Source organism: Mus musculus, chromosome 3 (genome assembly GCF_000001635.26).
Source record: "Mus musculus strain C57BL/6J chromosome 3, GRCm38.p6 C57BL/6J".
Lineage (NCBI taxonomy): Eukaryota > Metazoa > Chordata > Mammalia > Rodentia > Muridae > Mus > Mus musculus.
The window spans coordinates 97,760,800-97,773,332 of NC_000069.6; the positions used below are offsets into that span (position 1 = coordinate 97,760,800).

The 12,533-nt window shown below is 42.4% G+C and overlaps 1 protein-coding gene across 5 annotated transcripts in view; it reads right to left on the reverse strand.

The window, feature by feature from the left end:
- The window catches only part of Pde4dip (phosphodiesterase 4D interacting protein (myomegalin)), a 198,880-nt gene that overhangs the window by 70,972 nt on the left and 115,375 nt on the right, over positions 1 to 12,533 (reverse strand). For 2 of the 5 annotated variants that reach the window (NR_110360.1, NM_178080.4), the window contains exon 1: positions 5,675 to 7,215. The exons of the other annotated variants lie outside the window; for them this stretch is intronic. Coding sequence is in view for 1 of the 2 variants with exons in the window: in NM_178080.4 (NP_835181.2) it covers positions 5,675 to 6,799 (1,125 nt within the window). In the remaining variant the exon portion in view is untranslated. Of the gene's footprint in view, positions 1 to 5,674; positions 7,216 to 12,533 lie in introns of those variants that run through there. 5 annotated transcript variants of the gene reach the window in all.

Sequence of the window (12,533 nt, forward strand, 5' to 3'; positions counted from 1 at the left end):
AAATAAATAAATAAATATTTTTAAAAAGGCTACTTTATCCCTGCTAAGTGAATTGATAAAACAATCTTAAAATTAAAAGGTAAGATGATCAAAGAGGTATTGAGACATAGTCTCAAACATCAACAAATGACAGGAAATGGAAATGATCCACAGAGTTCTGAAAGTTGATGGACTGCACGGAGACTTCTGACAGCATCCTTCAGAAGAGGCTGAACTTCAACGCTTGCTTTGACAAGAAACAGGAGTGAAATGGGCCCTTTCACTCTGGTTATACCTCTCGCTTATCACTATAGCACGTTCACCTTCATTTACTCCCTCGACACAGATGTGTTAAGCACTAAGTAGCAGATACTATGTTGGAGAAAGGAATGCTGCATAGGACAAAGTAACTCCTCTTGAAGATTCTGCAGAGCTTGGGTTTGGTGACTACATGGTAAATATGAAAGAAGGAGTGGAGAGTCCTGTCGCTTAGCAGTTCCTATGCAGTAACACAGGAAACCATGTAGAGAACTGGTGACTGTTACTTTATATCAACTAGAAAGAGTTTCTCCAACTAGAGAGAAGTTCCTCTTGAGACAGTATCTGAATGGACATCGGAAGGAGAAGTAGCCAGCTAGTCGGAAAGAAACAGAACCCAAGCTAGGCAGACAGAAGAGCTGATGGCAAGTGAGCCTGGGAAAGGAAAGGCCTATATGCCCAGAAGGACGCATCCCGGGAGAAAGCCACTGTGAGCTGCCTGTGTAATGTTTCATTTTCTCATAGCTTCACTGAATAAAAGTGAAAAAAAAAAGTGAACTTAATTTTGACAATTTGTCTAAGCAAATATTTCTAAAACATTTAAAACATTACAATGAGGTCAATATAAAAATAAGATTTTTATTTGAGGTCTATTTTATACTCAGAGCACATTTCAACTCAGACTTGCCACATTTCGAGTTTGAAAGAAGGGGGACACAGGCTGGTGGCCGGCCTTATTAGAACACGCTAGACAAAGGGGAGGGGACCAGTGTGACGGGAGGCACAGCCCGGGACCTAACCTCCTGTACAGCAGGGATAGTCAGGCTGGATTCATCTAAACTGGGTAAGAGTGGTCTGCGGTGTTTTATGGTCTTACATTTTGGTTACGGTTTTGGTGCTGCTGAGTGTTGAACCCAGGGCCTTCTGTAGCTATGTTCCCAGCCCTGACTGCGGTGTTTTCTAACAGAAGAGCAATCCGATTTACGTTTTTAGAAGCTCACTGCAGTCGCTCAGTGGTGATGGACAGTTCCCCGGCAGAAGAGAGATTATCAAGAATGCAGGTGGAAAGTGGCTGGATTATAAAGATAGCAGTGGTAGAGATAAGTGGATGAGTCTGGTACAGCTAATATGATGCTGCTCCAGACAACGGGAGGCTGGAGAAGCAAGGTGGATGACTCCCAGAAATACTTGAGACATTTGTTGTGGTGAATACAAGAAGTCTCCCCTGAAGCAATGTGGATTATGTCACACACATACCACAAGAGATGACTGAAATAGATCTTACAATTCAAACAGACAAACAAAACTGTCAGTGATTAATGGAAAAGCTGTGTCTATAAGACCTGGCTTTCTGTTTGCTTGGTGTAAAATCACTCTCTAGTAACCTTATGCTACAAATTAGAAATCTCATCCACAGCAAGCACAATGGAAGACACAACTCTGGGGCTGGAGATAGAGCTGAGCTGTAAGGGCATGTTTACCTAGCATGTCCAAGACCGCAGGCTCAGTCCCTAATCTCTAGTGCTGGGTATCAGGGAACAGTTTCAACATTAAACCGGCAGGAAGACAGTGCTATTTATTCGCTTTAAATCAGAGTCCTCAGAGCTCTGAAGGGAGCAACAAACTAGCCAGCCGCCCCAATTCTACTTCACATACAAGGAAACAGAAAGCTATAAAAGGTAGGCTAAGCTATTCAAGGCACAAAAAAAAAAAAAAAAAAAAAAAAGGCAAGAATTATCCAGAGAAAACTAAATTGCAGTTGGTGATGCAGCTTTTATTCCTATAAACCCAGGGCTCCCCATAATGTTAGGAACATTTTAGGGATCAAAGGCTTGTGCTTAATGACTAAGACCAATAAAAACAAAACCAAATTAAAATTAGGCCTGACTCCTACCTATCCAATGTTCTAATACTTTAGCAGCTGTCTTAGAAGCAAGATCATTTACTTGTGTATGTGTATATATACATACATGTTTATATTCACATATACATCATTCCTCTACCTATGCATACATAAACACGAGGGCACATAAATGGCAACTCTAAAGCCAAAGAATGCCACAGGCAAGGAATCTGCATCTCATGTGAACCATCTCAACATGAGTCACAGGAAACCTCAGATTCTGTAAATGACTTACTTAAAACATGAGAGGTCTTCATTTCTCCTTTCTTCATAATTTATTCTTTTATTGCAGAGAAAATGCCTTTTCAGAGACCCCCAAAGGGCACTTACTATGTTCTTCTGGATCAGGAATGTGCACTAAGCTCTTGTAAAGTACCAAACACACAAGCTTATGGAATCCCGGACAACCTACAGAGCTCGAGATCAGTGGTCCTTAGTTTAGTAGCATCAGGGTCACTCCCAGACGCTTGGCTTCTAAGGCCATGACTTAAGCATGATGTTCTTTCAGATTAATCGTTTTCAGGTCAGAGTTGGTATGCACGCTTTATCAATCTGGAAAGGAAAGCAGAGCCCAGGCCCAGTGCCGCACAAGGCTAAAAAGCAGAGTTCTTACCTCTGATTAACAGCACTTTCCTGGCATGTTCCTTCCCTTACAATAGTGAGTCACAGATCTCAAACTGCTATCATTTCTATCCTGTTGTTAATCATCAGAGACAAACAAGAACCATCAGCTAGCATAAAATTAAAGGCCCAGCCTACAACTATTATCTAATGTCTACATTTTTCAAAGGGTCTGATCCGCCTAAATAAATGACTAAGGTATTAAATGGGACAAATTCACCATAGTCCCCAAACAGAAGACCTTGACATTGTAAGGTATGAGGCAAAGGTGTGCTCTTTGAATTCAGATACAAAGGAGTCTGGTAGCTCAGAGCTCTTTGTGAACTGCTGTTTACTAAGGGACCACACCCCCCTATCATAGCTTTTCTATCTCAGAGCTGGACAATAAAGAAGGAAATTATTACCCAGCAAGACCTCAAACCTTCCTGCAGATAACCTGAAGAGCCTGGGTCTTTGGGTCTTTCAAGCGTAAAGTCCACAGAAGGCAAATAAGTGATTTGCATATATCAGTAAGCAAGACAAATATACTGTTGCTGTTTACCTCAATATAAGGAAGGAGAAGCGGGCGTGGGGTTGGAAGAGAAGCAAAGCTCTCCGGAAGAATCTTCAGGCTGGTAGTTAATACACACACAAAGGGTTAAGTGGGAGATTAAACAAAAGAATCAAAATGACTAACAGAACGGTCCGCCAGGTTTCCTTCCTATTGCAGGATTTTTTTTTTGCTTTTAAGGCTCTTGTATCTACCAGCCAAAAAAGAAAACTACCCAAACCTCACATTTATTATTCTTTGTTCATGTGCTCAGAGAAACTGGTAAAAGCCGGTCTGCCCTTGTTTCACCTGGCTGTGGTTTGACCGAACACCATAACAGCCCTTAAGGAGATTAAAAATCAATCAGATTTAACCAATTAGATTAAGGTCCAGAATAAAATAGGTATTTGGTTCACACACTTTGAACACAGTATAACTATTTTCCCTTGCATCTGTAGTTATTGGAGAAAACATAGTAACTAAAACTCTTTCTTGGAGCTCAGGGCTGTTTTTCTCTCACCTCCCAATGCTGTACACTTCACACAGTAAAGAACGAAGTTATGTGACAACAGAGCGGTACTATCCCACTGATGTAAAGCTCTAACCTTCACAGTTACTGTAACAAAGGGACTTGATCTGAGGGTACAATTATCATGGTTTACACACTCATTCAGTTTTCTTTATGGAAACCCCGAAAATCCTCCTGGAATCCTTGGATACAGAAAGTGGGTTCTTGATTTAAAATAGGTTAAGGTGATACGCTTCAGGCAGTGCAATTAAATGTACAGAATGAAAAGGTCTTGGCAGAAACGGGTGAGGGAACTTTGGCTCAGCAAGCCTCTTATTTAAACAAACTTTCCAACACTCTTAATGAGGGCTGTTCTTGAAAATCCTTCCCAACTCCAAAGCTGGCTGATTCCAGGCAAATTACCAAAAGATTTTTTTAAATTAAATATGGAGTAAGGAAAATCTTGTTGTCCATGGAATCTTCAGGTCTTCAACTTGCTGCAGTATTAGCCACAATTGAGAGAAGAAAATATATTAGTTCCCCATGGTGACTAGCCTAGTTTCAGATATTAAATTGAGATTTATATAAGTGTTCAATTTATAGTATCTATGTATGGTTACAGAAACACTGTTTGAGCCAAACATATCAGTGGGGATCCATTGTAAAAAAAGAAGTACCCAAGTGCTGGGCATATACAATGCTTAACATTTCACACAAATGAAAGTACTGATTTTTTTTTTTTTTTTTTTTTTTTACTTTTTGATAACACTTTCATCTGTGCTGATTCTGATAATTTTGCATAAACTTTAAAAACATTTCTTGCACTTTCTGCTAAAGTTCTTATTGGTATACAAAGTTTACATGCAGCCTAAGTATGCCTCAAAAATCTCACTTAATTGTAATCTCAACTTCATTCATTACCAGACTGTAAGTTTCTGGACCCCTGTTGCCTGAGAACTAAGCTTCCCTAGTGACTTCTAGACTGTCCACCTTAGCAGTGAGTGGTACCTCTACAGAATCAACGTGCCAGGATATTTAACAAAGTTAACTGAATCTAGCATTTAGTGTTGCTTTAGAAATGAAGGAGTACCAGGTCCCGGTAAATAGCTGAACTTAAAAGGGTGCTGTGAAGTGAGTATTTCATTGAGTAGATGTGAACAACTTAAATTAAGTGAACTGCCATTCTCCAGTTATTAAGAAAGTCGAGAGTAGGTTGAGTGAATCCTTCCTTAACAAAGGAAGAAAAAGCTGTCTGTGCAGTTTTCAGCTTAACTTCATGAGTGACAACATTTGAATCGCTAAGTATTTTCCACGAACAAGTCACCATTAGCTCTGAGATGACCATTAATTATAACAAACACTGCCCAGATGTTCTTTCTAATGCTTTCCTGATGGGCTAATAGTTTCCACTCTATGTGCTAACCATTTTGAGGCATCTGAGGGATGAAAAGCTTAAAGCTCCAGGGTGAACTTGCCAGGAACCTAACTCTAACTCTCTTACTGAAAGGCAATGGAAGAATATCATTCACAAATCTAAAAACAAAAACCAGCAACAATCAAGGGGTGGTGTGGGAGGACAGTTTCCGATGCCAAAAGTAAGACTTCTTTCTGCAGAAAAAGAACCTTTATCTTTTGTTACATATAATTCTGACAATAGGAATTGTTAAACTGATACTGTTTAAAAGGCTTCTGAAAAGTAATTTATGTAAGTGTAAATCACATTTACTAAGGTGCATAAGCAAAAAGTATAGCTGAAATAAGCTCAACAATTAATTTTTTTCAAGCCTAGACCACTTACTATCCTGGAGCTAAACAAACCATGGGAAACCTGTGGACGGCTCATGAGAAAAGCACTATAGGTAGCCATTGTGTATACCTGGAACCCGATCGGCAAATACTCATCACAGAGATCATCCCACAGCTCCTGTCCGTCTGAAATCTCCCAAGGATAGCTCACAGGCGTCCTGTAAAGGGGTTTCAAAGGCCTGTTAAGGAAACTGGAACTAACTCCGTTTGTCAGGATATGGCCAGGCTTGGCTCCAGGTAGGATGGATTTCACTGGAATAGGAAGCTTGCTCCCTCTGGGACTCTGAATGGGCTTATAATCAAGACCTTTAATCATGCTAAGAGCTAGCTCCAGTTTGTGGTTACACAAATGCTGTGGAGCCTGTTCGTCAGAACAGTAGTCACACTTTACAAGTTCTTTCGCACTTCTCTCCGTTTCCTCGTCTTTCTGTTGTGGAGGACTAGCCTGGACACTAGCATCCAGAGACTCCACGGAGGAACCTGGTGTCCCTTCCTCCATGCTTTCTCCATCCGGGGGTACTTTTGTGCTTGCTAAGTCTGGTGGCCCAACCTCTGACAATGCCGGTTCTTCAGTGCAAATGCTGGTAGACCACCTGCTAGAGGGGGCATAAGAAATACTTCGGGCCACTTTTCGAGGCACCTTACAAATGGCTTCATAGTCGGAATCCGCAACCCGCAGAGCTGCACAACCGCGACATCTCCTGGGTCGGTTTCCGGGCCCTTCGGAAGCATGACAGCTGTGTGAGTCGTTAATCTGATCCTCATTTTCTACCCAACACTCAAATCCCGAATAGGCAAAGTCTTCTTGGAGCAGCGCAGCGTACCTCATATCTGGCAAGCCGGAAATGTCTACTGTCCCACTCCCCGCCTTGTTCTCCTCGCCAGAGTCATCATTATTCTTCCGATACATACTGGCAATGCAGAACTTGAGGCGATCCTTTTCCAGGAGCAGCTTCTGTAAGCGCTCAAGAGAAAGGGCTTCGATCCTGGCAATGACAGTATCGAATCGATAGATGCGATCGAGCATGAAAGCGCACTTGCTACAAGCAAACTCGGCTTTGCCATCACGAGAGACATCTTTGCCTAGGACGTGCGAAAGCAGAACCTGGAGGTTGAGCTTGGACGCGGTATGAAAGATCCAACGCCGCTGGTTTCCACACAGCTCCCGGGCACAGATCCTGCAAATCTCTTTCATCTTCACTCCTGGAGGGTGCGGAACTTCTCTGGAGCGGCCAAAGCTGCGGGTTGCTCACCGGCTCTGGGATGCGGTCCTCTTCCCACCTTGATGGTCTGGGGCTGGCATGGCCCAGTCCCAGGTCCTCACTGGGCAGGGGCACACCTCAGCGTGCGCAGACTCTGGGTACCACAAGACCAGCCCCGCCCCTCGGGCAGGGGGCGGGCGCGGGCGCAACACCGATTGGGATGCTGAGTGACAGGGTACGAGCTGCGCGAGGTCGCTGCCAGGGCCCCCACAGCTGTCTCTCCCGCGGGCTGCCTCGTCCTCCACGTCCTCCGGGGCGGGCAGTCTAGGCTCTGGGACAGTAAAGTCGGCTCAGAGCTGACGCAAAGCCCGGGAGATGAAGCATCAGATTTCAAGATGGCGCCGGGATAGGCGGTCTCCCCAAGCCTCCTCTGGGAGATGTAGTCCGACCGCTGCGGCTCCGCGCATGCGGGCTGGCGAGTACCTCCCCTCGCCTCCAATCCATTCTCGCCTGCTAGCCCGGTAAAGCGGACTTTGCTCGGAGGGGGAGAATGCAAAGTGAGATATAAGGCCAACGCCTGGCTGGTTTACTCTGATAAGATCTCACCAAATACACTCCCCAATCCTTTCAGGGAATCTCTCTCCTCTGCTGGATGCCTTGAGGCTCCTCCCAGAGGAGAAAGCCCAGTCCCCTCCCTGTCTGTCTACGGTCAGTGCCACGTACACTGGATGTGGCCTGGCGGTGCCACTAGGTACCGCTGCGCCACCGCCTTCTGACGCCGCCCCACCTCCTCTCCTAACTCTGACTCTGGGGTCAGAAGTTCCCAAGCTGCAGATATGTTTGGGGAGAACCTGATAAGTAGAGGAGGCAGGTTGAAAGAGTTTGCCGACACCAAACTAAGGTTGGACCTTACTTACTACTGGATTGATACAAGAAAGGAGACTAGTGTTTCTATCAATGTCACGTGATGTGTGGATAAGCAGGCCTAGGTGTTTTGTCCTTTTCTGAAAGTGGGAAATGGACCTGTATAATGCAGGCACCTGAGAGTCCAGTAAACACCAGGTGACTGGATCTGATCAAGATTTTAAAGCTAACAAGAGAATGGGCTTTGTCAAGCTTCAGGCCTCCTGAGAGAGTATCACGAATTCTCTTTCAGGTTCTGGTAGACAACTTCTGTTGGAAATGGAAGAAGGGAGACAGACACTTCTTTGAAAGTGTTTTCAATTCAAGTACTTCAGAATTAGGGCTGGAAATTCACTGGCATAGTTAGTACCTGGTTTTACTATTATACAACTAAGTCTTCCGATCCTTTCCTATAGAACTTCACCCACATAAGAGAACCTGGAGCAGCAACTGGATGAGATGCAGGTATCACAAACTGTTGCCAGTAAGAAATTCACTTCCTGGCTTTAGAGGCAAGTACCAGAGGAGGAACAGCATCTCCAGGAATCCCTTGAACTTCCTCCAGGGCAGGAACTCTGGGTCCCTAACTAATGACTTTTAGATTCAAAAACTGTGGGGCTAGGGCTATCGTGATCGTTCTAATCACCTAAACAAAATCCTGTAGCTTTGTATGCCAAATAGCTTTGCATATATAATTTCATCTAAAGACACAGATTCCGATCCTCTAAGCCAGACCATAAAATGGGACTCCAAGTAAAAACCGCTGCGTTTTTTTTAAATCCTTAAATGATGTGAGCTTGAAAGTCAAAAGAAACTGAGCATCTGTCTTTGAAATCTACAACAGTCTATTAAAGACAGAGTTTCTGAACTCACTATGACAGATGGACAGGCAGAGAGCACCCTACTTCCTCCTACATAAACTACTCCAAAATTACCCTGAAAAATCGATAGTGAGCTTTCACAGCAGAGCCAGCCTTCGCATGATCATTGGTGTTTAAAATAACTTGATCCTAGTCAAAAGATTGTGCTGCCTCGATAACAAAGCTTGAAGCTTAAATGAAATTTAAAAGAAACATTACAATAAGCTTAACATTTTATGACCCTTATCATCATCTTCATCACAGTTTGTAGTTAACAGTAGCTCCTTTAAGAAAGGAAACAAAATGGGGTAGAAGGAACAAGATGAAGATATTTTATTCTCTATGCTATGAACCATTTGAATTTAGGCCAAGAACTATTCAGGTCTCACCTTTAATTTTTATTTCATAGAATTTAAAAAAATTTAGATTTAAAATATTGTAAATGAATGTTTTACCTGCATATATGTATGTGCACTACAAGTGTGTGTGTGTGCTGGCTGCCCCAGGAGTTCAGAAGAGGGAGTTGGTTTCCCGGAACAACAGTTCCAAATGGTTATGAGCACCATATGGGTTCTGGGAGCTCAACCCAGGTCCTTGCAAAAGCAGTAAGTAGTTGAGTCACCTCTCTAGCCCTAATCTTTAAATGTAAGAAAGATCCCACAGGTAAAACCAAAGGCTGTGTCAATTTAACATCTCAGGTTCTGCTTAGACCTAAGCCATAAAGCTTGACACTGAAGGGAAATGCTGGTTAGCTTGCATGATGTACATACAATATGGGCGACTTAATATGAACAAAGGTTCAACTAGGGATGTATAAATTAATAATAATGGTTATATCTTGGAGAGTAAAATGGATATTTATGTTCATTTTCCATCATTTGGATTCTATAGTTCTTTTTTAACAATAAATATACAACACTTTGTGATTTAAAGAATACTTCTTTAAAGCAAGGTAGGATGCCAGGCTTGGTGGCACATACCTTTAATCCCAGCACTCAGAAGGCAGAGACAGGCAGATCTCTGTGGACTTGAGTCTACATTTCAAGTTCTAGGTCAGTCAGGGCTACATAGAGAGATCCTGTCTTAAACAAAGTAAGATAAACATGTTTTTACATAGTTGTGCAACACTGTCCAGCAAAGAAAAAGAATTGGCTCTGATGTGTGCTTCATACATGAATCTCAAAAACATGGTAATGAAAAAAGCCATATACAAACAAAACATTTTGTGTAAAATGTAATTGTTTCAATCATTTGAAGTAAAAAAAAAATAGGAAAAATACATCTATTGTGGTGGAGGTTAGAAACAATTTCAGGATTAAAGGGTGAAAATTTAATTTCAAAGAAAAATGTGTTGACTAGTTTTATGTCAACTTGGTACAATCTAGAGTTATCAGAGAGGAGGGATCCTCAAGAGAAAATGCCTCCTTAAGATCTGGCCATAGGCAAGCCTGTGGGCTGTGACTCTATGGAGGTCAAATGACTCTTTCACAGGGATCACCCAAGGCCATCAGAAAACACAAATATTTACATTATGATTTGTAAAGGCAGCAAAATTACAGTTTTGGAGTAGCAACAAAAATAATTTTATGGTTGGAGCTCACCACAACATGAGGCATTGTAGTAAAGTGTTGCCACATTAGGAAGGTTGAGAACCACTGCTGTAGGGCATGTTCTTAGTGATTCATGGGGGAGGGCCTATTTATGGGTGGTGTCATCCCTGGGCTGGTGATCCTGGGTTGGAAGAATGGGGGATAGACTTGAACTAGCATGAGGGGTCACGGACACCACAAGAAGACCTACAGAGTCCACTAGCCTCAGCCCATGGGGGCTCACAGAGATGAAACAGAGCATGCAGGGGCTGGATCTAGGCCCCCTACACATTTGTAGCATCTGCAGCTTGGTCTTCATGTGGGTGCCCTAACCATTGGAGGGGAGACTGTCTCTTGATTCTGTTGCCTGCCATTGGATCTCTTCCCCTAACTGGACTGCCTGGTTGGACCTCAGTGGAGGAGATGCACTTAATCCTGCTACTACTTGATGTCCCAGGGTAGGGTGGTACCCAAGGGAGTCTTCCCCTTCTCTAAGAAGAAAAGAAGGGGGTAGTGGGGTGGGGATTTGTAAGGGTGGAACTGGGAGGACAGGGAGCATGGGGGTCCAGATAGGGATGTAAAGTGAATAAATAAATTAACAAAAAACAAAAAAGAAAGAAAAGAAAGCTAAGATACCACGTGGAGCAAGCCAGCAAACAGCACTCCTCCATGGCCTCTGCATCAGTTCCTGACTCTAGGTTCCTGCCCTGGCTGCCTTCAGTGATGAACAGAGATGGGGGAGTATAAGCCAAATAAAAGTTTGCTTTTGGTCATGGTGGTTTATCACAGCAATAGGAACCCTAACTAAGACAGAGGACAAGACAGTTTTCTGGGGCAGTAAAGAGTTTCTGTGCCATGTCTTGAATGATGCACACATGAGTTTGTGCAGGTTCCAAAGCTCATGAAATTGAGCACTTAGAGTTGTAGATTTGATGATAGTATATGGTAGTAAAATGAAAAAGATATATTTTTTTTCAGCTATGCATTGCCTAAATATTTTTAAACCTTTTAACAGAAAACCATCTCTTTAGCACAGAATAGCTTTGGACATTGGGGAGATAAAATACAGTTTGGAAGACATTCTATAAATGGCTCAGTCACAAATTTTGAAAAAAAAATAGTTCTTGTTTAATATGAATTTTAGAAAACAATTTCATATACATATGCATCCCATACATTTATGACTGAAGCAATATATGTAATTAAGATGAGACCAAGGATTTTTGTGATTTGATATAGGATGATTACCACTAAAATTTATAGAAGACACATAATAGAAAATTAGAGAGTGGGTTTCCTAGTATTCAGTTTTAAGTACATTGTCAAAGGGCGATATCAGTAGTTTGTTCGACAACAAACTGGGAGGGATGGTTCATGCCTACAATCCTAGCAGGTAGGAGATAATGTCAAGAAGATGAGTTCAAGGCAGTCTTCAGCTACATAGTGAGTTGGAGGCTAGCCTTGACTGCATTAAAATCCTGTCTCCAAAAAAGAAAGAATGAATTAAAATAACTGATGAACACATTCATTACAACTTAGTAACTTAGTAGTTACTACTTAGAGGACTAACCTTAGGTGAAATCACTTACATCTGTCTGGGTCTTAGATCCCTAAGGAACAATATCGTCAGAAGCTATCTAGGAAAGACTAAAGCATCCAAATGAGTTTCCTGGAGATGGCTCACCATTTTCCATGGCCTTCAATGGGTGAGCTCTAGGATGCAAGGTCACCAGGGACCTCATCATCCTAGGATTGCTCCTTGCTGCCAATATGCCATTGCCATCACTATTACATAGTCTAATGATTCCTGGGCATTAGCCCACCCTATGGAGCAAATTTCCTACAGAGCCAATATGAAGACATACTTTCATATAGTAATGCTGTGTAGATAAATTGATGATTTCTTAAATTTCTAAATTTGTACAAGTAACTTCAAACCTGCTATAGAATAAAGCTGCAAATAGAGCTCTGTAAACCTTCATGTGTCACAGGCTAATTGTACTAGGACAAGAAAGCAGGCATGAGGGCTGGAGAGATGGCTCAGAGGGTAAGAACACTGACTGATCTTCTGAAGGTCCTGAGTTCAAATCCCAGAAACCACATGGTGGCTCACAACCATGAGATCTGACACCCTCTTCTGGTGTGTCAGAAGACAGTACTTACACATAATAATAAATAAATTGTTGGGCCTGAGCAAGCCGAGTTGACCCGAGCAAGCGGGGCCAACAAAAGTGAGAAGAGGTCCTAAAATTCAATTCCCAACAACCACATGAAGGCTCATCTGTACAGATACAGTGTACCCATATACATAAAATAAATAAATAAAATCGAGAGAGAGAGAGAGAGAGAGAGAGAGAGAGAGAGAGAGAGAGAGA